The sequence below is a fragment of the Numenius arquata genome, chromosome 16 (assembly GCF_964106895.1).
Source record: "Numenius arquata chromosome 16, bNumArq3.hap1.1, whole genome shotgun sequence".
Taxonomy (NCBI): domain Eukaryota; kingdom Metazoa; phylum Chordata; class Aves; order Charadriiformes; family Scolopacidae; genus Numenius; species Numenius arquata.
The window spans coordinates 5,138,698-5,164,258 of record NC_133591.1 but is presented as its reverse complement, the minus strand read 5'-3'; the positions used below and the strand labels follow the sequence as shown (position 1 = coordinate 5,164,258).

At 42.5% G+C, this 25,561-nt stretch overlaps 1 protein-coding gene across 3 annotated transcripts in view; it reads right to left on the bottom strand.

Annotated features, from left to right (window-relative positions):
• Positions 1–8,529: 8,529 nt before the first annotated feature.
• Positions 8,530–25,561, bottom strand: part of ATP2A2 (ATPase sarcoplasmic/endoplasmic reticulum Ca2+ transporting 2) — a 49,417-nt gene continuing 32,385 nt past the window's right edge. For 2 of the 3 annotated variants that reach the window (XM_074159457.1, XM_074159458.1), the window contains 11 exons: positions 23,605–23,707; positions 22,934–23,065; positions 22,716–22,838; positions 22,315–22,533; positions 20,280–20,615; positions 19,818–20,038; positions 18,556–18,758; positions 17,249–17,334; positions 16,713–16,846; positions 15,526–15,643; positions 15,140–15,409 (listed from right to left, as the gene is read on the bottom strand). In XM_074159457.1, coding sequence (XP_074015558.1) covers positions 15,140–15,409; positions 15,526–15,643; positions 16,713–16,846; positions 17,249–17,334; positions 18,556–18,758; positions 19,818–20,038; positions 20,280–20,615; positions 22,315–22,533; positions 22,716–22,838; positions 22,934–23,065; positions 23,605–23,707 — 1,945 coding nt within the window. Of the gene's footprint in view, positions 9,640–15,139; positions 15,410–15,525; positions 15,644–16,712; positions 16,847–17,248; positions 17,335–18,555; positions 18,759–19,817; positions 20,039–20,279; positions 20,616–22,314; positions 22,534–22,715; positions 22,839–22,933; positions 23,066–23,604; positions 23,708–25,561 lie in introns of those variants that run through there. The other variant, XM_074159459.1, reaches the window with a different exon arrangement.

The window sequence follows — 25,561 nt, the reverse complement described above, 5'->3', positions numbered from 1 at the left end:
CTGAGAACTTGGCTCCTTATTGAAAGTGAAAAGTTCTATCAGATCCTGCAAATAATATATCTGTAAGTACCTGAAGGATTTGGGTTATATAGTGGGGGTATAGTCTTTGCTGATAGTTGTACAGAATAAGGAAGTTTAAGATGCCATATATGTCATGTGCGTTTTAGATTATATAGATAGATATATTTAGCACTAGCTTCAGAATTCTAGAGGGATTCTTCTTGCCTATTAATGAGCCTGCATTAGTGCTCTAGTTTTAGAATGTGATCTCTAGTTTTGCAGAGATCTTGTACTCTCAAATTCAGTTACTGGTATTCTAGTTCAGGGAATATGACAATTAGCCCGTAATAAGCAGCTGACCTCATTCCATCCCTGAATCATGTGCTGTGCACCCCAGAAGAAAAGACGATAAAGCCCAAACCTGCAGTTCAGCCTGTGTCAGACCCGTGGTGTAAATTCCCCAAGCGAAGCAATGGGCGAGTGAGGCCAGAAAGCAGTTGCCGTCCCGTTGTATCACCCAGCACGGGCGCGTCAGCAAGGGCAAGTCTCTGGGGCTGGGTAAGGATGGAGTGCCCCTGCTTGCTTGAAATCTTTGACTTGAAATCACAAATGTCATTAGTAAGTTTTTATTCCTTCCTACTTTGTGACACAGAAGACATGCAAAGGGACAGAATTTCTTCAAACCTTGTATAGACTTGGGTAAGGGCTAAAAGACAAAGACTTGATTTACCAGAGTCTAAAAGCAGCACGTGTTCGTGGTGTGGCTGGGAATTATGTGAGTAACGCATCGTCTGGAGCAAGCGATTTGCCCGTGCTTTATTCTGTAATGTGCTGATAACACCTGAAATATTGGCAGTATTTCTAATTCTGACTTCCAGAATCTAAGAATTGTGAAGCAGAGATAACAGAAGAGACCGAGGACAGCTGGCCAGTATAAATGTTTTCTGTCTAACTGAGGTGCTTTTCTGTTACTAATTATAGAGAGATTTTTGATTAACTAGGACTCTGATTTTTTTCTTTCAGTAACTGTCTTCCTCGTTAGGCCTGTCTCTGGTGCTTCTTCCCTCCTTGCTTTTCAGGAGCTCAGTGATGTGGAAACTGATGCATCCAGGGCAGAAGCAGGGAGTATTTCTTACTCAGCAAACCTTATTTCCTCACTTAGATCTCAGCTGTAAAGAAATCTCAAAGGCTGTGTCTTCCACTGTAATTCCAAGTTACACAAATATACCATAACCAAATCTCTTAAAAAAAAAAAAAAAAACAGATCTAAATCAGTGCAGTCTCCAGCCATCTTAATTGTAGGGGCCTTACCTGGGCTTAAACTCAGTATGAACCAGTGATTTCAAACTAAATAGCTTGAAGTAGCCTATTCTGGATAGTGTGTATTCAGTACTGCCCATCAGTAAATTGATACAATTTTATGTAGTACCCAGCAAAACTCAGGTGTGTTGCAGTCAATTTTGCTGTAGTTTCTTCATTGAAAGGATTTATTGTGGGCCTCGAAAATTATTCCCCTTCCCATTATATTCCTGTACTGCCAGGGTGACAGTTCGAAAAGCAATCCTGTGAGCGGATGCCTGAACCTACCTCAAAAATATTCCCGTTCCTCTCCCATCCTTCTTTTCCTTTTTAACTCTGCAAGCCTTTTTGCTGCTTTTATTTAATTTTTTTTTTTTTTTTTTTTTTTTTTAAAATCCTTTATCTGTTCACTTTGTAGCCCTGTAAAAGGTTGGCTGATTTAAGGAGGAGAGGGCAAGAACTGTAAAGCTGTGGTTGAATTGCTGGAGCCCTGGCCTAAGGCTTTGGTGACAATTAATGTGTTTGTGTCGCTCCAGTGACTGGAGGGGGGGGAATGGTAACAGGGCAGGAGGAACACTGGCCTGGAAAGTGGGGGGGAGAATGGGGCTACTGCTGCAATTCCTACTGCGTTCCTCCGACCGGCAGGCTGGCTGAGATGTCATTGGGAAGCTGGCCAAGAGGAGGCAGGGAGATGCCTAGGGCTGGGTATTTGGGTGAAAAAAAAAAAAAAAATATATATAAAAAAAAAAAAGTGATTCTGATGCAAACACAGCTTGGGGGAAAAGTAAAATGTTCGCATAGGGGGCTTCAAGGTAACAATTTATATATTAAGCAAAGCCATTTGACTAGTTTGTGTCTATTGCTGCTGCTGATAACAAAACAGAGTAATCTGTGTTTTCTCTTACGGTCTTGAGCCTTGCGCTTATTTGTGACCCCTGGTGGTTGTGTAATGCTGCGTATGGAATGTGCCGGGGAAACCTCTGCTGCGGTGGGTCACAGACACATGTTTACACTGTAAAAGGCTCCATTTCAAATAGCTTCCCCGGAGAGGCCAAGGACTTTGTAAGTTTGGGGATCGGATTCCTTTTGCTTCTTTATCATCCCGCCAAAACACCGACGCATGCAAATGAGTGATGGTTTGGGGCTCTAAGAAGAGCAGTACAAATCCTGACTTATGAATTTTAAAAGGGACTGAATTTTCCGTATCTGGCCATTCACAGTATCATTTCTTAAAGGACAGAAGATGCCATCTACTGAGCTGCCTGCCCTGCGCCGTGTCCTGCCCGCGGTGTGTTTGCCCAGCGCGTGGTGTGGCAGGGAACACTGGCGTCGCATTTGGACCGTCTGCCTGTGGACGCTTCAGCTACCTTTTTTTCAGCTGTGAGCTCCAGAGCCCTGTCTAGAGGACAAAGGGGAGAAAAGAAATCCCACATCCTGAGACTTGGACTTGATATAAATTTCTTAAATATTTACAGAGAACAAAAAGTCCAATTACATCAAAGCGGCTGGACGGGCAGCAGCAGCACGCTGCCCAGCTAATGGGGGGCTCGGTGATTTGGAACAGCTCCCGGTTGGGCTCCCTGTGCTGGGAGAGTTTTAGCTGTTGGCAGAAGCGAGCTACTTACATTGGCAGATGATCCAAGAACTGGGGTTGACCTGGCAGCACAAAAGGCTTGTGCTGGAGAGTCAGCGCGTTGCCCCGTGCTTTGCTTTAAAAAGGCCGTTAAGATGCCAGCTCTTTCCCTGAACTATTTAACTATTTAAAAATTCCTGGAATTTTTGTTGGTCCTGCTTTTTTCCTAACGTTTACTGTATAATATATTGCGTTATTCCTTGACGTGCAGTATGGTTTGAGGAGCTCAAGCTGGTAACTTGGCTTCATCCTCTTGGAATACTAAACAGTTTTCCAGGAAACTTAAGCGTGATGACATCAGTGGATCAGACGCGATCTGTGCAAACGCATCTTCCTCAGGCTGCTGGGTGCGAGCTGCCGGCCATATGGTTCTTGAGGTTAATGTTTGTCTGTCAGGAAGCCAGTAAAAAGCTGTGATCTGTGACCGAGCAGCTTTTTTGCCTTGTAAAACCCGAGGGGGTCCCGGTTAGTCGGTGCCGGAGCGGGACGACGGCGTAACCTGTTTCTGGTTTTCCTGCTGAGATCCATCGTGAAGGCGAGACGGGGGCAATGTTCGTATGGATTGAATTGTCTCTGTCGGTCTGGTTGTCCCGTGTGGCCTGGAGTGCAGGAATCTGTTTAACTAGCGCAGGCAAATTTGGCATTACTCTGGAAAAAAAACCCCAATAATTCTTGTATTAGCCTGAGATCTGTCTGGCCTGGGTAGCTGCTGGATTCCGGCGTTGCTGCTGGCTGTTACAAGAGGAGGAACATGGTGCGGAGACAGGCTTTAGCCTTTCCTTGGCTCACCAGGACAGCTTTTAATAGGTAGGAGAGGAGGTGATGTCTCCAGCTAACCTTTCGGTGTCTGTTCTGCAGAGGATAATGTCGCGCTGAAACTCGGCCAATTCGATAAGGCTGGCGGTGTCAAGCGTTTATGTCCCTTATGGAAATATTGGCCTCTGAGAAGTTTTAAGGACCTTCCACCCATTAATGCTCCAGCCCTGGAAATATCTGAGTTTTTTCAAAAGGGATTTAACCCTTCCTGTGCTGTGCTTTGATTTCTGCTTTCGTTCCTGCCGCCTCTGCTGTCTGAAAAGGGTGATTAGGAAATAGATGGGTTTCATCTCCTTTTGTGCTATGATTTACCATCCCTGATGTAAATTCAGAGGCTTTACATGGTGGAAGAAAGAACATCCATCATCTGGCCTTAAATAGGTGTAGAGACGTTTACAACTTGCTCCGGGGATTCCTTGGGTAGGAAACAGGGCTGCTGGGCATGCAGCCACGGCACGGAGGGAAGCAGTGCCTGTCCCAGGCAGGACTTGGCCGTTCTTCTCCCCTGCCCCAAGGGGAGGGCAAAGCCCCCCATTCCTAACCCCAGTCTAGGCCCAGAGCCAGCTCAGTGAGGGTCTCCTTCCCATCGGGCTGTTAGTGCTGGGTGAAAGAGGAACCGAGCAGCTCGGTGGGATGCTGCCAGGGGGGCTTTCACCGAGATGGAAGTGTCTTGGTGATGACTTCAAAGCCCAACGCCTGCCGTGCAGCTGGTGAGGGGAGCTCTTAATCCCATTAGGCTTTAAGATCAGAGCGTCAGCAGCTCCGTTTTGTGAAAGGTTGGGTGTTGTCAGTCTTTCAAAGTACATCTGTTGGATAAAAGCCCTTCTGTTTTAGGTAGAGACCTCCCTAATGAGCACATGGAACTCAATTAAGATGTAGGGAAGAGCTAAATGCTGAGCTGGTCCTACCATGGCAGCTTTGAGTAGATGCAGAAAAGCAACTTCAGGAGTTAGAACAATTTGCAAGAAGGAGAGAGACGTAACCTAGGAAATCTGTGATCCGGGGCCAGCATCAACTGGAGAAAGGAATTCCAGACTTCAGTTTTAGGTGCTTGGATTTCACTTCAACACCTTTATTTGCTCTGTCCTTCAACCTGAACTAAGGGAACGAGTGCCCGGTTCCCCGCTGCGGTAGCCAGCCACCAGCAACACAAGCCTTGCTCTGGTTTAGTTACATGTGCTGATGTAGATCTGGTGCTGCGCATCATGCGCATTCATTCCTCAGGCTCGTTTTGGCACGTCACATACAGCTTTTTGCTGTTTTATTGCGGAATCTGGTTGAGACAATGCTGGGATGTGGGTAGAAATGCCAGTAGTGCTGCTCGGGGAGGTTCTGCAACTCTGGGAGGACTTGTTAAAGCAGGTTTTGGGTGCTTTGGAAACTTGGCTTTGGTTTCTGACAGGCCACCTGTGGTTCGAGTGCCTCGTCTGACGGCGTGGAGATTGAGTCAATGCTATAGCAATTTCCTTCTGGATTTTTTTTTTTTTTTTTTTTTTGGATCTAGGAGAGGTTTGGGAGCTGTGAGCAGGAGCAGCGTGGGGTTTGGAAAGCAGCCCATGGTGAGTCTGTGCTCTCTGCCTGAGGCTGAAATTTCCCGTACCTGACGGCTGGTTTGTGAGCACGGGTGGGTGGCTGCGCCTTGGGTTCTCCTGCTCTCAGTTCTCTGAAGATATAGAGCCCCTCTGTGGGATGTCCCGAGAAGCTGACAGTGCCCGCAAACCAGAGGCTTAGATTTTGTAATGGTACAGGATTTGGTACCCGTAACTTGTAGCCAGAGGTGAACTGTGTCCACAGCAAAACAGGACTGGAATTGCTGGTTGCAGCATGGTGTGATGGTGAGTATTTGGCCGGAATCCCTGGAAGCTGAGGAGCTCCACCATGAATCATTGTTGGCTTGGCAGCCCTGAGTCAGCCCAGCTGTGGACAGCAAGATTGTTCTTCCAGAAAGGGAGAGGACAAACGTTTGATGAGTTATGGGATGGTGGGAGCTTTCCTTCCCCTGGTTTGCCTCCTGCAGGTCGGTCTTGTTCCTAAACTGGAGGTCTGCGTTCGTGCTTAAGTCGTAGTGAAGGGCAGTGACAAGGGAAGCTTCTTTTAAGTCACCGCTTCTGTCTGGGGTGTCCTGCCTCGCTGCGTGCGGGGCCACAGCGAACCCAAGATCAAAAGGCTGGGTGTTTTGCAACCGGGGTGCGCTGGAGCTGCGTGACTCGTTACGGAGGCAGGAGCTGGTTGCAGCTTGATTGTTGTGAGCCGCTGATGTTATCTTAGCCCAGCAGCAAAGCAGGGTTCCTCACCGGCCTCGGTAGGAAAAACTGACTCTGCCACCTGCATAAATAGCAGAGGGTTTGTAGCAGCCTGTGCTTATCGGGTTTTGGGGGGGTTGGTGTTGTTTCTGACTTTATTTTGGTTAATTGTGGTATCCCCTCTGTCTCAAAGAGAGGCGGAATGGGACGCACCAAGTGGTTTTTGGAGGCTGACCACTGCTCAGTCACCAAATCTGCAGGGACACGGACAATCCCTTTGGGTTGAGCGCCGTGTGAAGGGCAGCTCACGCCGCCTGTGCTGGAAGGTCCCTGCTCTCACCCGCTTTCCTTGAGCTCCTGAACCTACATGTGTCAAATCAGCCAAAAAGTCCTTTCCTTTGCCACGCCTGGAGAGCCAGACCGGTGGATTTTACCTCTTAATGGTGGCGATGTCAGCAAAATCCTGTGTCTGGCTTATGTGCAAGCTGGTGCTGCCCCCAGAGTGCTAATTCAAATGGAAGTGTCCAGGTGTTCCCATCACACTGCACGTTTCCCACCAGCCACTCCAGGAGGGGAAGGGAATAACCCTTATCGATTCAGTTATAAGGGAATAATCCTTACGGATTCAGTTCCCACTGTCTCCATTTACACAAATGGCAGGGACTTGACCTGATGAGACAGATACCCTGAGCCTGCTCAGCTGATGTCCGAAGGCTCCTCTGCACTTCCACGTGCTTAAAATGTTGGGATGAAATATTTTAGGAGTTTGTTTCAGGTGCTCGGAGCTCTTCAGAGTGAGCAGAGGGGGGGCTCCTGGTCTGTCTTCTGCAGTCCTGTGACTTTGCTGTGGCTCTTTCCTAGCTGAGGTCGCAAAGCCCATTTGCTGTCTCCTCCCCCAGAGGCTTTTCTCCCTTCTCGCCCACCCTCCTGGGGGTGGAGGTGGGTTCTGATCACACACAAATTCACCTCAATGTAAAAACAGGGCTATTTTCTGTCCTCTCTTTTTAGCGTGTGATGTAATATATCTATAATGACTAATAACTTGAACTAGGGGGAACCGTTTTCCTCCTCTGTGGCTCAGCGTGGTCTCATCCATTCAACGCTTTAGAGCCAGGGGTTTGCAGTCGGAGGAGGAGGAGGAGGGGGAAGATGAAGCTGTTTATCTCAGCATCTCTTACCACATACCCCTGCACTCAAGAACCTACCAACCCACTGAGCATCACGTTTTCTTCGTATGGCTGTACTCCAAAGCGCTCCTTGCAGTTAATTTGGATGACTAGTTATGAGTTAATCTTGCAGATCATAACTTTAAAAAAAAAAAAAAAAAAAGTTTAAAAATAAGTGAAGAGTTTGGTCTCAGTTTGCTCACCAGCGAGCTGCTGTCTGACTGCAGAGATGCTGAAACCATCCGTGGAACGTAGCTCGCTGTGGCAGCAACGCGGACGGAGCCGGAGCTGTTTTCTGAATAATTACTTCTCCTCATCGCTAATCCTTACGTTTGGGACCGGCGCTGGTGACGTGTGTTTCTGCAAGTTGAAAAAAAGGGGCAGCAGGTCAGCTGAAGTCACTCACAGCCGTGTGGGTACAACACGCGAGGGTGTAGGTCTGAGAAACTTTTAGCAGTGAGCCTCGTTTCTCCTCTCATTGCTTCCTAATTAAAGCAAGGCCAGAGGTTATGGCGGGGGAAGAGGTGCTAATGGGACAGTTTCTTCCACTGTGTTCTGGACAAATGACTTCCATCATTGAGCTGAGGCGTCTGTGTGAAGCGCTAAGGGGCCACCTGCCACTGCCTTCTGGAGCAGCGGGACGGGCTGCTGGTGACAGAGCTGCTGCCGGTGACAGCGGTGTTGGTGCCAGCTGAGGACAGGCTATAAATAATCCGTGGGGAAGAGCTGCAGTTGCAGATAACGGCGAGTGCTGAACTGGGCCTCAACAGCCTCAGCCAGGAGGTCGGGAGCGGAGAACAACAATTCCATAGTAGGAAGCGGCCACCAGCAGCTCAGCCCCGTGCATTAACACATCCTCCACCGCCCGACGGTTCAGCCGGATAACGGAATCCAACCCCAGTATTTTTAAACCTCACGCTGTTGCGTTTGAAGGGTCTCAGACATGGCACCTCATTTGGATAACGCTGTTGGCCAGCGCTGTGCTGGTATTGGGGGCTGGAGGTTAAGAGGCGTAACATTTAATTCAAAACACGTTACCCAAGTTGGCTGAAGTTGCGCATTTAAGAGTGGCTCCCCCTCCTCTTACTCCAAACAAAACTTAGTTTTATGAGCTTTGGAGCAGAACGTTACGGGACACTTGGAAAATCCAGCTTTTCCCCTTGGAGTGCTTTAGTCCTGCCCAACGCTTAACACAGACTCCCGCGCTGCGGGAAAGGGTTTGGGGAATGGAATAACCAGTAAGTGAGGCTACCACACACCTGGTGAACCTTCCTGTGCAGGGGGGGAAGAGACCAGCAGCTACTTCAGGCTGCAGCAATTTACAAAGTAGAAAAGGACCAAAAAAAACCAAAAGAAAAAAAAAAAAAAGAATGTAGTTGGGAAAGAAATGTTTATTTTTAAGTTTCTCAGAGGGATTTTACAAACAATGGAGCATTTTAAAAAAATCGAGTGATCAAAGTACTTGACAGTGTCCCTTAAACACACACAAAAGCCCCTGGAGAGAGGAGATCACACCAGCGAGGAGGTCAATGCTGCCGGAGGAGCGGCTGGCATCTGCATAGTTCTAGGAGGAAAGACTGCAATGGTGTTGGTGCTAGTAAGTGTCATCCTGGCATTAATATAAGAGAGCGCTGAAGTATGTACGCATGTACCTGCAGAAAACAAAGTGCATCAAATAACACGCAAAGTACGTATTGTAGAATAAATTTATTTACCTGATACAAATGAAACTAGGTGTGATGCTTCTTACTGTCAGCATGGAAATAGACAATTGATCTTATTTACAACTTCTAAAGGTCACACATGCAGTCGTGGTAACTGGCTAAGTCGGTTGTTGCTTTTTTAGGTAAATGCATCACAAGATTTTTTTGTATTGCACCAACAATCTGTCTTACTGCTGTAGATTTAAATAAGTTACATTACAGTGCAAAACAGGTTGATTTGCACACATGATAAAAAAAACCCCAAAGTTATGAGCTGGAGGCTTACGGTTTAACATTCATCTGTAATCTCATCAATGGATTTTATAAATAGGGTAGCATTGTACAGAAGCTGTTATAGAGTAGTATGTTTGGATGATACAATACAGAGAAAGATTTGTCTACAACCGAAGGCATGCATTCATTTTGATATTGTACATTTTACATACAGGAATATGGAAAAATTGGCTGACAGCTCCGCGGTTCTTGTTCAAGGACAGACAAACTCTTCTCCATGCAGCACAGAACCCACACTTCTCTGGAGAGAGTTTCCCGTTCGGTAAGCTATATTGCACGTTTGTACATCTGTATAATGAAGTCCTAATGGTACCACACATTTCTTCCACAGAGAACACAATGAGTTTTGTTTTAGGGAAAGCAAAGAATCTTTACACATGATACATGCAGAAATTTTGGTAGATGTGTTGCTAAAAACACATGCACGCAACAAAACAACCTTACATTTCTGCAAAATTGTTTAGGAAGCGATTACTCCAGTATTGCTGAAAAGGAAAGAAAGAAAAGGCATCAGTTAATGAAAGGATGAATGCCGAGTAGCATTACACAAGCAAGACTAAGATCAACAGTGACAGAAGAAAGAATGTTAAGTTTGATAACTGGCTGCTCGGGTATTGAAGGGACACTCTCAGGTTACTTTGTTCCTAAAGCCTGGAATCCCCTGGATTACGGCTCAGCTCTGAGTGCAGCAGAGCTCCCTTTATAAGCAAAGCCAGCCCTTCCTACAGGAGACGGCAGTGGAAAAGAATTAAGATGTGCTTAGAGAGCTTTTGCCTTTCTCTGCCTGGCTACTGGCAACAGCCGAGTCTCCCTCACTTGTCATTTTTCCTTTCAAGTCCCACACTGCAGAGTCTGAGCTCAAGTTCTGAAGAACTTTCAGGGTGTTTGTCTAAGCAAGGCGTTATATTGCAAGTTTGGCCCCGAAGTGACCTAACAATGTCCCTTTTCCAAGTTATGCAGCTTGTTCTGGGAAGCAGTAGGAAAGCTTTGAAGAAGTCATTAAACTACACAGATTAATGTGTAGGCAAAGGGTAAAGTACAACGTAATAAAGCTACCACTGTACTTTAGCCCTAAAGTACAGCGTAAGGTTAGCCTCACGTCTGGGAGAGGAGAACAGTGTGCTCTGAGTCCCTAGAACTCGACGGTGGCTCTGCAAAACACTGCTTCAAGGCTATAAAATTTAGGCTCTCCTGCTAAGATTTGAAAATGCATATTAATGTAATTAAGGATGTAATTAGCAGAGATTAGGGAAACAGTTAATGGTTAGAAGTGCAAAAAAGTAAACAAGACAGGTGCAAGAGACAGACAACTTTTTGTATCAGTTTTACCTCCCTTCATCTCGGCAAATTCAACCATCTTTAAAGTTGTTTACCATGTACATTCTGGGCATCAGCTGTGTTCTTGGAACAGTGACAGGACTGCTGTACTGCATTTTATCATCAGATTAAAAACTCATTTTCTAACCATTAGCCTTCTCCAAACTGGCCTCCCTACAAACATAAGCCTCGTAGCATTTTGACAGATTGCTATATGTTTTCCTGCAGTCTCTTTTCATACTTATTTATTTGCAATACTACTTTGGGAAACCAAGTATGAACTATTTTTATTGCTTGGATGCCAGCAAAAAGGAGCAGCTCGTTGTGCAGCTCACAGACAGTGCTTTGAATCACTCACATTTGAAAGCAGAGAGGGCCCGAGGCACCACAAAGATAAAAGCCCCTGTCTAAAGTATTTGACGTATGACTGCAGCTGCCTGACCGGCTTCTTTGCTCTGATTTGGACCAGGCTACAGAAGACTGAATTCAGGAGGAGCTACTCTCCCACCAAGCCCCACTGGTTTCCGGGGATAAGCTGATACCCTTCCCATATAGAGTAGCATCCATCACATAGAATGGTTTGGGTTGGAAGGGACCTTAAAAGATCATCCAGCTCCAACCTCCCTGCCCTGGGCAGGGACACCTCCCACCAGACCAGGTTGCTCAAAGCCCCATCCAACCAGGCCTTGAACACCTCCAGCGATGGGGCAGCCACAACTTCTCTGGGCAACCTGGGCCAGCGTCATGACTGATACTGGCCTTACACCCCTCTCACACTAGATAATTGGTAACGATACGTGAGGACACTGAGGAATCCAGAAAACAGCAGAGATGCAAATGCTCAGTGAGATGAGAGCAAAAGGGAAACAAAAAGTATAACATTATTTTCTAAAAATGGCGTGGGAGATAAAGCCTGGGTAACTTTGAGTTATTTCTGCTTAAATAAGTGCTTCCATTTATATATTCACAGGGCTAACACATTAAAATAGGAGTTACCTATTTCTATCCCCAGATGAACCTAGTACAGTGAAGAAATTGGAGAGGAAATATGTAGGGAACAAAGAAATTAAGCAAGAGTTTCAACCTGGAGATGTTGGCAAGTTAGTCTATTCCAAACTGAAAAGTCCTCTTTTTGGCCTCCCTAGATGTAAGGGCTGATGGCTAAAGAATGGCAGGATCTACACAACTAAGGATAATAATTTTAGTTAACATTTTTTCCTTGCAGCGCATTACTAACCTTGCACTGTATTTCTATAGTTTCTGTAATCAAAAACCCAAGCCATCCTCTGCCTTACGCTATTTTAATGCCAGAGCACATTCCAGCAGCCTCCCACAGCCCGCTCAGCCGGAGAAGGGCTGAGACCAGACCCACAACACTCCGGCTCCAGGATGAGAAGGAAGCTCGCAGCACACAGTGGCTTCAGGGCAGGTGCTCTACTGCCCGGGAGAAACCTCATGGTAGGTCTTAACATTTGGTCAGTCCAGACCACGCAAGGCTGGTGTTTACCACATAGTGGCAACACTTGGAAAACAGAAGTACTGAAAGCATAGCAACGGCTGCCATTGAACCCCAGGTAAGTGCGTGCTGATCACAGGGAACTCTATTGCTCCATTTCTACAGGAAAATGTTGACAGGAAGACTGGGAGAAATAAAAGAAAAATGGGGTATATTAAGATTGCACCTTACAAACCCTGACTGTTCCCATAACCTCAGGAGCCTGCAGGGATGAAAGCCACTCCATTTACCCACCAGTCACCCAGCTTTCAAAGGCAAACTCCGAGAACACAAGGCCCTAAATGCAAGTGCCCCGAGACATCCAATATGAACAAGCTCTCAGATGTCAATATTGAAATCCATGACACAAGCAGCGAGATTCATCTTCAGAGACAGAGATCCAACAAAGAAGTCATTGAAGACTGAATTCTACTTATCAACAGTCATTTTCTCCCTTCAGCTTCTTAGAGACAGGGAAAAAGGGGGTGTACGGCGGGATTATTTAGCATAATGGACAGGAATAGGACAAGAAGCAGCATCATTCATGGTGACAGTCAGATACACGGTTTTAAAAAAAAGCCACCAGCATGGTGCTCTGGAGGTTCACACAGAACCGATGTTCAAAGGTTCAGTGGCATTTCTGCCCTGGAAAAAGTTCATCCATTGTGTTGGGAGCACACAGAAGTAACTTTCTAGTATTTTTTTCCAACAAATAACGTATTTGTACGTATTTTGATCTCGAGGAATCCTAAATCACATGACCTATTAGTTTCCCATTTCAAGGAAGAGGAACAAGTCCCATATTGCTCATTTACTATTGACAGAGCAAATGGCTGGTGCTGGCCACGGGTTTTGTGGTGCACAAAACCTTTGTTTGGCAAAGACAAGTTCTTCCTCACTAAAGAGGGCATTCAACAGGATTTAAATGCTCACAGTTGAGCAGCACACCTACATCATCATCAGGTCCAGCTCCCCTACCTGAGTCACTTCAGCATCAACCTGAACAAGTCAAAGTCTATACAAACAGTGAGTATTCACAAGGCAGTGGAATTTCGGATGGCATCTGTGTATTTTGTTAGCATCTATATGTGAAAGCTTGAAACCTAGAGAATTATCTGTGCTCACTGGATTCCAGCTGGCACCAACAGAACATAGCTTTTAACTATCCTTTTCTCTACGAGGAATCGGAAAGCTGTCTGAATTTGGTTACTAAAGCAGACTGAGCCAGGACAATAACACAGCACCTACTATTCTGCAAAGACGTAATGAACCCAGCACAATTTTCAAAGACTATCCTGTTAAGCCAAGACTATTCTTTTGTCTCTTCGTATGACCACTGTACAGTGTTTCCACTCACTGGAAACAATGAGCTGGTTTTGCAAAGAGAAGAGCCTGCACTTTGAGCGCTGCAGATACCAGAGCCCATGGAAGGGTGGTCAGCTCAGAGGGAGATCCCCTACTTCAGAGCAGGAAAAAGCTTTGGAGTAAACCAGCACCTGACCACAAGTACCAGAGTGTTTTAGACACTAAACATTCATGTGAACAGCTGTCAGTGTCTTAAGTTACAGATTTGTCCAATTTTATCTCAAACTTAAGACCAAGAGCTGTAAGATCCTGGGGCACTAAGGCTCCCGGGTGCTATAAAACAAGACCCTAAAATACACTAAACCAAAAGCAAGGGCTTTGCCTTTGGAATCAGTAATTTGAGCTTCAGACCACAAAACAAGAGTCTAAAGTGGTGATAATAATGTAGCACAGCAGAGTTTGACAAAACACAGCATGGGAATGAAGGAAATTACTATTTATTCTTCAACATGTATACAGCATATGCTATTTTACAGCAAGTCACCACTGGCATGGTGGAATGGAAGAGAAATACTCACTTTAGTCGATGAAAGTTGGAAGGCATTGGAGAAAAACACCACAGTTAGGACTGTTAATGACTTACACATTGTTGATACAGGACTGAATTTGAAAACATGCTTTAACATTTACCGTAATAATGAAGGTGGTTAGTGCCACATTAAAATAAAAATAGTTCTATACAATATGTTCAATTTGGTCATGTGCTATTTACAGATTTTACAAAAAACACACACGAGCTTGTTACTTCAAGTCAGGCTAACAACAGGCCAGCAGAGTAACTCCGCGGATACAACTGATCATTAGTGCCCTAAGTGTAGGAAATCCAATTTCTAGCTATGCAGTGCAAGTTATTTTTCCAGGTCTCATTATAAGTTTTGATCTTAAAGGGGGACAGGGGAGAAAAAAAGAAAAGAAAGGATCTGACACATGTAAATAAGGTATTAAAACCCAACTTAAACCCTCTTTTGAATTAAAACAGATTGTGTTTGTTAAAAAGGCTTGGTTTAGATTTAAGTAGACAGAAGTAGCCCTCCCTATCCCTGCTTAATGGGCAACTTGGCAAAATAAGGTCTGTTACAATAAAATACAATAGACACTTAAATAAATAATCTTAAAAAAAAAAACAACAACCCTATGTGTGTTAAGAGTATGGAAGAATCCCAGCAGGCCGCACCTGGAATGATATTTTCTGCATGAGCAAGATTAGGCATTCTTCATACAGAAACTGGTGTAAACAAGGACAGTCAAGAACCAAGAGCGAGGGAACAGGAATAGGGGAAAACCGAGAAGAAATCCTGACCGAGGTAGCAGTAACTCTCTACCCAGCGCAGAAAGTTCTGCTCATGGAATAAAACCTGACTTTATGACAAATTAAGTTTGGATGATCATGCAGAAGACAAACAGTTACATGCTTTTTTAGTTTTAGACGACACACATTCATTCCCTAAAATCTGCTGCCAATTTAGTTTGATAGTGTCCGCTGGCTCAAAAAAAATTTCCTTTTTTTTACATGATGAATAGACTATTGAACAGAACACTGTACATGCTTTTCATCTACAAAAAAATATTTGCATAAAATAGTGTTAGTTCTCTGTACATGTCAATGGACACTTTAACTGTGTATAAAAGAGGAATATATTGCCCCCACTGAAGTCAGAAAAAGCAAAAAACCAAAATCTAGATTATGAAACCTCCATCACCGGCAAATATGTTCATGTGAAAATTCAGCAGAAATAGACAGTTGCTCTAAACAATAAAAAAATTAAGTTAAACTTTTTCTTTGAATGTAAAACTTGTCACCATGTCAGTCAAGACCAAAACATATCACTAAAGTTAGTGTCTGTGCTGTAAAGCCAGATAACCAAGGGCATAGTAATGAACACAAACGGCCAGGAAACTCCTTCGGTGCATGCTGACAAAGAACACGGTTTGGTGGCAGGCCGCACACTATCTTTACCAGGTTCCAGGTAGTTACGGGCCACATATTTAAGTGTTTCATCCAGCAGAATGACAGGTAGTGAGATTTTCAATACCATCAGCCATTGCGTCACGTTCAGAGGTGTGATCTGGAAGATAATCTGAAAGAAAAGCCAAGCATTACATCTTTTCTCCTCCTCCATCCCTTGCCTGAAGCTCCAGACAAGTTTTTGCTTCACCTCCAAGTTCAGGGAGGGGTATAACATGTGTCACTTACTGGCAGCGGTTCCACATAAAGGATAAGGAAGTGGAGTGACATGGACAAGCAAATAGCGCCCACCAGCCAGATATTTTCCCACGGGGGCATCCTCATCAAGGACTGATTTTCTGATAGACTGCAATAGAAACATGGTACATATGTGCGTACGTAAGACAGCAGCAGGAAATTCAGTAAATCAGAAGACTAGCTGAAAAGAAAAGCAGCATGGCAGGTCACAAGCATCCCAGTAAGGAAGGAAAGATAGAGATATAAACCATACTTTGATATATGTTGCAACTTTAAACTACCTTGGAAATCAGCTTAGCAAAGCAGTCTCAGTTCAGCTCACATTTATTTTGGAAAGCTTTTGTGTGTTCTGCTCAGTCCTGATCTAGGCTACTTTTTCTGCTAAGACCCCAACATCCTCTCCACGGGGTGGGGGTAAGGGCGAGATGGCCATGGCAGCACAAGGCAGAATTCTCCCCAGTCTGTTGTTTTCCCGGGGACCAACGCACCCGCTCCTTCTGAAGTTCACTGAAAGACTGGATACACAGAGGGTCAAGTACTTGCACCTTCTTAATGCTTGGTCTTTAATTCTGCTCTTCCAATTCAATCTGCATTTAGGCTACGCTGCAGAAGCAGCCGAGATCCAGAACATCAGATGTAGAGCAGTATCTTATTATGTAGGACTACAGCAGTACACTTGTATTTAAAGTTTATTTGTTTTTAAATTAACTGACCTCTAAGCTATTTGAAGAAAAATACCCTTGACATTGTGCTATTTAGCGGTTTCCATTTATAATCTAATATTAATTGGCTAAACCCACACTCCCTAAGGGCAGGAAAAACTATTTTCCATATCTTCAGCATTCTTATTTTAGTTCTCCTTGATATCACTTTATACCAACATAGGAAGGATAATCTGATTGATTAAGCTTAGATTAGAAATAATGGAAAATATTTCAGTTGCTTGTGCTTAGTAAAATACCAGAGTGAATTGGCAGACTTAAAAATATACCTTATGATAAGAGATCTCAAATGTTATCTAAGAGAGTCATTTTGTTTGCACTACCAGGATTCAGAAAGGAAATATGAGTCACTCTTCATTAGTTGAGCTGTCTATACACTAAGAAACAAATTGCACAAAAGATAGGATTTTGTATAAGCTACGCAGAAGCTTTGATTTCCTGTTTGAATATACAAACCTGTTGAGAGCATTGCACATCTCTATGGTGACAAGCACAGAAAGAGCCATTGTCATTGGATATGGAGACTCAAAAATCCCACAGTCAACACCAGAGAAGTCTGGATTGTCCTCTTTGCACTGCAGAAAATGGCTCTGGAACAGAACAACGTGAACTCATTTCCACAGCTTGTTAACTTTTAAAATGCGAAATAGGCAATTGTGAAATAAACAGTGAGTATTATGAAAACTTTCTAATATGACTCCTATAAGCACTGGTTTTAAACTTTCGTAAGCGTTAGAAAAATCCCCTTTTAGTCTTTTATTTACAAGACAACAATTAGTCCTTCCAACTGCTTAGAAGCTCAGGTATCCCACCTCAGAGCTTTAGTATTAAGACTAATTAATCATGATCAAGTTTTACAGTAACAAGTCTGAAAACATCTCGTTATATAAATTTCTGTAACCTACTGTTTCTTTACGGTCGTTTCAAATGACAAGTATGAAAGAAGCATATACCTCCCCTCTCCCCCCAAAGATATTAAACTGAGCAAATACCAGCTGATAAAAGGTAACTCTTGGACCACCATCAGCAGCGATAAACCACCAAGCAGCAGCACCCACTGTGGCAGCACCAACATAACCTTAAAGAAAACAAAGTGCCTTTTTTAGTGTTGTGAACTGTAGGCAAGATCTCACTTGCCACATTTGAACTTCTACCTCAAGACCTCCAGTACTGTAAAAAAATAGATCGTAATTCATCTGTCTCCTGTGCAAGAAATCTGTTCTACCAGTTATAACTGAAATAACCATTAAATACTGTACTAATATCTGCTTACAGAAGCTCCCAGCTAGAATTTAAGGCAAACACAAATATCACTTAGGGTAATCAACCTGCAATTTTTCTTTTTATATCTCAGAACCCAACGTGTCTGTATTTATACTAACTAATACCAAGGTTTACTTACTTCAAAATCTACGAAGTCAGTTAGGAAAATTAAAGTCACAACTTTTGGCATGAAGACAGTGTGCATTAAGTATCCAAGTAGATACTTAGTCTAGCTTTACAGTACTATAGATTTAAACCTTAAATACAGCTATGTCCACTGATTTCACAAATGGCCACTCCTTTATTTTCCCTGATTACAGCCATACCAGCAAACCTGTTCGTCTACTTAAGCACAAAAATGGTAGGTTAGATGCCTGACAGTTGCCGTTTTCCGATTTAGAAGTAGTTCTACAAGTGACCTCAACAGCATATTCACTAATCGCTGGTCTCGGCTGTTCAATCCCATGCTCAGCTTCTTAAAGCCGACAGTTACTGCATGGACAAGCTAAAATCTGCCATCTCAATGCTTTGAGCTAAAAGCGTTTCAGCCTGGAACGAGTCAAATGGGAAAAGGCAAGGAGGTGGCTTCTTGTGAACAGAGGTCAGACTCAGCCTGAAATTCACCTCTAATACCATCCATTACCAGACAATTTTGAAAGTCTAATCCAGTATGGCAGTACATAAATTTTCTAACTGTTTCCAACTTGTTAAAATCAAAAGATTCTGGCAAAGTGGTGAATATCACACTGAAGTTATGTAACTAGGGCTTTCTGGTGCCTCAGTTGCTACCAATAAAAAGAAAATTAAAAAACCACCCACAACTTTACTGTTCTTATCACAGCACCGCCTGCAAATGTGCAAAACACAGTGTGAATCTCAAAACAAAATAAAGGCAGAACACCAGTTCCACAGAACATCTATTGCTAGCTTTCAAGATTTCAGCCTACAAGGTGATTAGACAAACTGCTTTCAAGAGGATCTCAAAAAAAAGAGTCACCTGCCTAAGTTTAAAAAGAAGAAAACTATTACTACTTACATCCAATAGCTAGGTAACGGAAGAAGAGCCATCCACTGATCAGTGGCTCTTTAGGGTTGCGTGGTGGCTTATTCATGATATCAAGATCAGGAGGATTAAAGCCCAGAGCAGTAGCAGGGAGACCATCTGTCACAAGGTTTACCCACAACAGTTGGACAGGAATTAGAGCTTCAGGAAAACCCAGGGCAGCAGTCAAGAAGATACTATAAAAAAAGCCACCAATTATAAGCTTATTCTTGTGCATGTAAATAAGTTGTTTTAAAACTTAAGCCTAAGCCTGTAGCATCACTTCTGTTATCCATTTAATATCACAAGCTGAATATTCACGATCAGAAAACTAAAAACATATCCAAGAGCAAAGACTTCTAACACATTTAAGTATTGAAGCATTATCTTTCTTCTGGTAACTTCAGGAATTGAAGAGTTTCTGCTTTTGCCTTATTTTTTCCCCACTCTACTTGACTGTATAGGTAAATATATACATACATGTATAAAGGCTTGCAAGCCACGTTCTAAAAGACACTAACGCTTTTGCAGACATAATAGCATTTTAGCTCAAGTGACTAAGCTTCATTCAGCTAGATTACTGCTAGTCCCTGCAAAAATGTAACGAACACATAGCTTTCATGGCCCCAAGCTTGTGTGACTAAACAGAACAGAAACAGGGGCTGCAGCAAGAGCCACACGGAAGACAGCTTTAAATTTACAAGAAACAAGGCAAGACAATTGCTGTGTTATATTCCACTCTGGGAGAAAAATATGCTTTGATTTAAGCCACGGTGAAGGAGGTCAATATTTACATTCTGTTACCAGAAATGCATCCTGTGGCATTGGGTCACCATTCCTTCCACAGACACAGAAGACACATTCTTCTGTAACTTGAGGTTAAACAAACATCTAAGTTATATTTTTGGCTAAGTTATCTGAAATACCAGATCTTGTAATATTTGATTAAGGTTTTTATTTTCCTGTTCTAGAGAATTATTCTAATCATAGAAATAATCATAAAGCATTTAGCCACCTACGAACTAGAATATTATATGCAAAGCAATGTGAATCTTTTGCAGAATGCTAAAATTCTCCAGTAAAAACCAGGCTAGAAGTATGCAGACTTCCACACAATCTCCATGATCAATCACCTGGAGAACCTGTTTTTCTGGTTTTAGTGAGAAATACTGGAAGTAAATAAATAACTAACGAAAAGAGACTCCATCATCACTATTCTACTTCAAAGAAAAAAAACCAAAACATTTTAAACCTACCAAACAACTTCTCCAACATTGGAGGAGATCAAGTAACGGATGAACTGTTTCATGTTGTTATAAATTGCACGTCCTTCTTCCACAGCAGCCACAATAGTTGAGAAATTATCATCTGCTAAAACCATTTCAGAAGCAGTTTTAGCTACTGCAGTACCAGAACCCATAGCAATTCCAATTTCTGCTTTCTTCAATGCAGGAGCGTCATTGACACCATCACCAGTCTAAAACAAGAATTTCAAGTTGAAGAAATAAATAATGAAGGTGGGCACTTACATACAGGACCAGAAAGAGTGTGGTTTTGGATCTTTAAAAGTCACTTCAGTGCAGAACTATTCTGAAGCTTTGAGTTCAGGGAAACGCAGAAGAAATGTTTTCCAGAATGAGGCATTAATCTGACAAGACATGATTTGGGTTTAAACACAATGTCTGCTTTTCAAACCAAGTAAAAGTTGGATTACTCACCATAGCTGTAATCTCATCAAAAGACTGAAGAAACTCGACAATTTTGGATTTGTGAGAAGGCTCTACACGAGCAAAGCAACGGGCATGGTGGCAAGCATCTCTTTGGGCAGCAAGTGAGAGTTCATCAAATTCACGACCAGTAAAGGCTTTTGTAGAAACATCTTCGTCTTCCACAAAGATACCAATGCGACGGCAAATAGCTACTGCTGTGCCTTTATTATCACCAGTGATCATAATAACTCTAATACCGGCTTGTTTGCACAGCTTTATAGATGAAGCTACTTCGATTCTTGGGGGATCCAGCATACCCACACAGCCGACAAAGGTCAAGTTGGTCTGAAACAAGACAGCACCAAGTTTTAGTGCAAGATCCTGTAGATGTCTCATCTGAGATTAGCAAAACAATCATTATGCTTGAACACTAAATATGTCTCAGTGTAGTGACATTTGTCCACACCATTCTGTAGTTCTACATTGAGCAATTAAGACACCAAGGCCTATGTCATCTTGTCATTTGGTCAAACCCAGTGTAGTACTGCATGATATACTTGTTCTTATGTCAGGTTTATTCTTCTGCTGAAGGGGTTACCTGTTTCACCATATTAAGTCTTCACAGCACTTATTCAGACAGCTAGAGAAGAGCTACATGCACATAAACAAGTACATCTTGGGACTGTTTAGTATGAGGAAGAGGAGGCTGAGGGGAGACCTCATCACTCTCTACAACTACTTGAAAGGGCACTGTAGAGAGGTTGGTGCTGGTCTCTTCGCACAAGTAACTAATGACAGAACAAGAGGGAATGGCTTCAAGCTCCAACAGGGTAGGTTTAGACTGAACATTAGGAAAGAATTTTTCACAGAAAGAGTGGTCGGGCATTGGAATAGGCTGCCCAGGGAGGTGGTTGAGTCACCATCCCTGGATGTGTTTAAGAGACGTTTAGATGTGGTGTTGGGAGATATGATATAGGGGAGAACTTTGTAGTGTAGGGTAGATGGTTGGACTCTATGATCCCAAGGGTCTCTTCCAACCTGGATGATTCTATGATCTACGTGCGCGTTAACAAGTAAGAAGAGGCAAATGAGAACTTTTAATGCTTGTAGAATCACAATGCTACATGGTACCATCTACATGAAGAGCATATAGGACACAGTTAATTCCCAGAGTACGACCGCACTCTGGAAAGGTAGGATCCCACTTCAAATACATCTTGCTTCAAATGCACTTGTTTTATTAGTTAAAATGTGCTCTAGTTGTCAGCCTTGCAAATTCAACCTGCAAGCAGTCAAGTCTTTTTCGTAATCAGTGCCAGAAGCACAGTGCACAAGCCAAAAACTTTAATGCAACTGTTATTTACCCCCCTCTAAATCCTAGATACAGATTTCATTGGAAAATTACAGAGTAGTTAAGATGATAATCATGGACAGAGCTTTTGCAGCTGACAGTATGGAGGAAGGGAAGTGAACTTGACCCTCAGAGCACAAAACGGCAGGTATGTTCCATCACAAAATCCCCAAAGAGGTCTTGCAGTTGAGCAATGTCAAACTGAAAATCATTAAAGCTGAAACCACAAAGCAATTTTTGGAATATTTTTCAGAGTCAGTCTCTGAAAACAGTTTAAGGTATTACAATCCTGAGGACCCTACATATATGCATAAAATAAAATTTGCAGATGGCTATTTAACTAACTTTTTCTTACAGTTATCTAAGCAGCAGCATGTATAACAGCCACCAAGAACACACACAAAGTGTTTTTTTTTTAAACTTAAAATGAGCTGAGGGAGTGAAGTAGGACTGACAGGTATCATAAACCACAGAATACTCGAAGCTTTTTCCGCTTAAGTTTCTTCAAAGACACATATAGTCTTCTTAAACTGAGCCTTCCCTCCACATGTGGCTATTGTGTCTGACATCAAAAATACCCAGAAGAGAAAACTCTCAGTTCTAACTTCCTCAAAGAAGAATCAAACATAAGGAGTTACCATTCTCCAGTTTGGGAGAGGGAGAAGCATTAAAAGGGTATTGTACTAAACTTACCTCATAGTTAATGAAATTTGAGGAGTCCTCAAGATTCATTTCCTCTTTTCTGGGTGGATTGTCATGGGTCGCCAGAGCCAAGCAACGCAATGTGTCTCTACCAGTTCCCCATTCTCTAATGACAGACATTATTTTCTGCTTAATTCCGGAGGTTAATGGTATTTTAGCATTTCCAACACGCACATGCGTACATCTGTCAATTACACCTTCAGGAGCACCCTGCAGAGGCCAAAAAAAAAAAAGTAATTTAGCCTAATAAAACCCTTTCCATTATAACATTTGCTCAAATTACAAAGTCTTTCTTTCATCTTCAAGCTGCAGTTGGCTGTGCCACAGATTTTTAGTGTTGTGCCACCTCTGCAGCCATTCCATAACTACCCTTTCTCAAGTGAGGAACTGACCTTAACAAACATCTTACTCATGGATGTGCGGCTTGGTTTGTTCGGTGTACAATAGACAGACATAGACTTTCTGTCTCTTGAGAATTCCAGAGTGAATTCCTTCTTCATGAGTTGTTTTATCACCTTATAAAGAAAAACAACAAACCATAAAAATGCATTTAGATAATACATCCTACAGAACTCGCTCCCCAATGAATTCCAGGTAAAAGAGTACTGACCGAGTTGCAAGCATTTGCACGCTCAATTCTAGAAAGTCCTTTCAAGTCTGTGTCAAACACATTCATCTTCTCAACCAGACAGGTAAGCGCCGTTTCTGTGGCTTCACCAACTTTTTCATATACTCCCTTAGCCTTTAGTTAACACAAAGCAAACAAAAAACACAGGAATTTACTTTAAACCTCACCTGGAATCTACCAGAGACAAAAGTTCAAGAGTCATAATGGAAAAAAATCTTAACAAGATTTACTATGGCTTACGAAACAAGCAAAACTATTTTAAAGAAAGCAACTTTGAAGAGTATGATTTGTAGGAAATTTCAAGCCTTTACTCTCAAGACCAGCACTGAAGGATGAGGATGTCAGTACTTAAATCACCAAGCATTTACGTCACGATGAGATGCAGCAACCTTAAGGAGGCGAGGCAAAGCCAGAAAGTAGCAGTGCACTCTACACAACAAGAGATCCACAAGCCAGATTACACTTGCTGTCTGGCTTTAGTTTTATTAATGTTCAACAAACAAGTCATTCCCAGAGTTAATACTTAAGGGGACCTAAATACTCTCCTCCTTGACTAGGAGGGGATTTACCACTGAAAGTTATTACACAGACAGATGAGAACAAACGTTTATCCTCATTCTCACACCCTCCTCTGTTCCAGGATATGTACTTACTTCATTGTAATCCAAAGAGGAATCATTACAGAGCGCACAGATCGTTGCAAGTTCCACAAGGCCATCATACTGGCTACATTTAATAAGTTTGTCATCTTTATGCCTTTCCAAAGGAAGAAAAGGGGGAGATTTAAGTTAGTTATTTAGTATTAGCATCTCACCTTTTTCTCTTCTTTACTCCCTTTATTTTCATTTAGTACAATGCTTATTAGTTATGGACTTGGAACTACAGAACCAGAAGTTGTTGAGAAGAACAGGTTTGATCAAGGTGAGTTCTGAAGTTTAGATCAAAGAGTCATGGAAGGAATGACATGATTATCAATGAAATCACTACCTGAATTACAAAACCTTATTTCCTTCAGTGACACTCGTACAGCAGCGTGGAAGAGAAGAGGCCTATGAAAGCAGCATTACAGTATGTGCGGGACTTGTAGGGCAGTTCCAAGTAGAAGAAGGATATTGTTGGATCCCTTCAGAGCTTGGCTTCCTTAGTCTTACTGCATATTCTGCAGATTTACTGCCACACATGAAATGCATGCACTGGGCAGGCATAAAAGCAGATCTGGTCTCTTTAATTTCTTAAAAATTTATCCGTACTATATGTAAGCCTCTAAAACCAATGAAAAGCTAAGTCATTTCACAATATAAATTCCGCTAGAAAATGAATACTCTTTTCTAGTAGTTATACACACTTAATGCTGAATATCTAAACTCTTTAGAAAGAGGGAAGGTACATTTTCCCATAGTAATGCACCATTTAGACATCGCAAATAAGAAACAACTTCTTTGCTTTCACATTTGGAAATAGATAGTAAATGAATTCATTTTCTGAAACATTAGCATACTGCTACAGCAAGCATAAAAGAACCAAGGCAGTGTTCAATACTGTTATTTTCTCCACTACCAAAATTAGCAAGACATAACTCATATATAACATCTTTCATTAAAGCCCTCAAGGAGGGGAAAAAAAAAAAAAAAAAAAGAGTCTGGTGGTAGAAAGACATGGATCACTAGTCCATAAAAATTCATAACATAAGACTATGAGATGTTGGGTTATATAAGCTTTTGTTCAGTCTCTTGTACTGCAAACAAATTCCCATGTTGTATAACACAGCATGTGAGCAAAATGCATCTTAAAAAAGCAAGCATGTTTTTAAAGTTTCATTTTACATATAATTCTACAGCCATAAGCAGTGGCTTTAAACTCTGAACTCTCTAACATTCTCAGCAGCTCTGCCACCTCCTCTATCACAGCTAATACTCCCTGTTTTCACCTTTTTGCAACTTGAAGACAACTAGCAGATCTGAATATCCAAAACTTGTTACACCAGGGTTTCTCCCGCCCGCCCCCTTCGCCGGTATGTTCTTTATCAATCATTTCTGAAGAATAGCAATTGCATATGGAGTCTAAGTTGCTGGGGTCAGTTCTGGATAAAGGGTTTTTTTCCTAAAACTTTAGGTTTTTTGATTAGCTAAAGATGAATTCCTTTGAAGGTCAAACACAATCTGCTAGCTTTTGCCACCATTCTCAGAAAGTATTCATTTTATATATAGTTTTATGCTCTCAGTTTGCAAATAAGCATGCACATTGCACGTGCTGAGACCTGCCAATACTCCTCCAAACTGTCTGACAATCTCCTAACATCCCTGGGAAATCAGTCAGTACAAAATTTTAGGTTTTCAGTAAGAAATATTTGCAATTTTATATTCTGAATGCACCTTAGAGGAAGTTTATGTATCAAATACTTTGAGATTAAGTGAAAAATTATTGATTTATCACAAAAGTGTTTCATGGTTATAAAACAGAGTAGGCTGCCTATACAGCTGTGGAAGACAACAATATCTCAACTTAAGTAGAACAAACATCTGTCAGGAACGGCTCATCTCTAGAGCAGGTCCTGCTTTGGGGCAGTGCCATAGGCTGGGCTGCCTCAAGGTCCCCATCAAACTTTGCTTT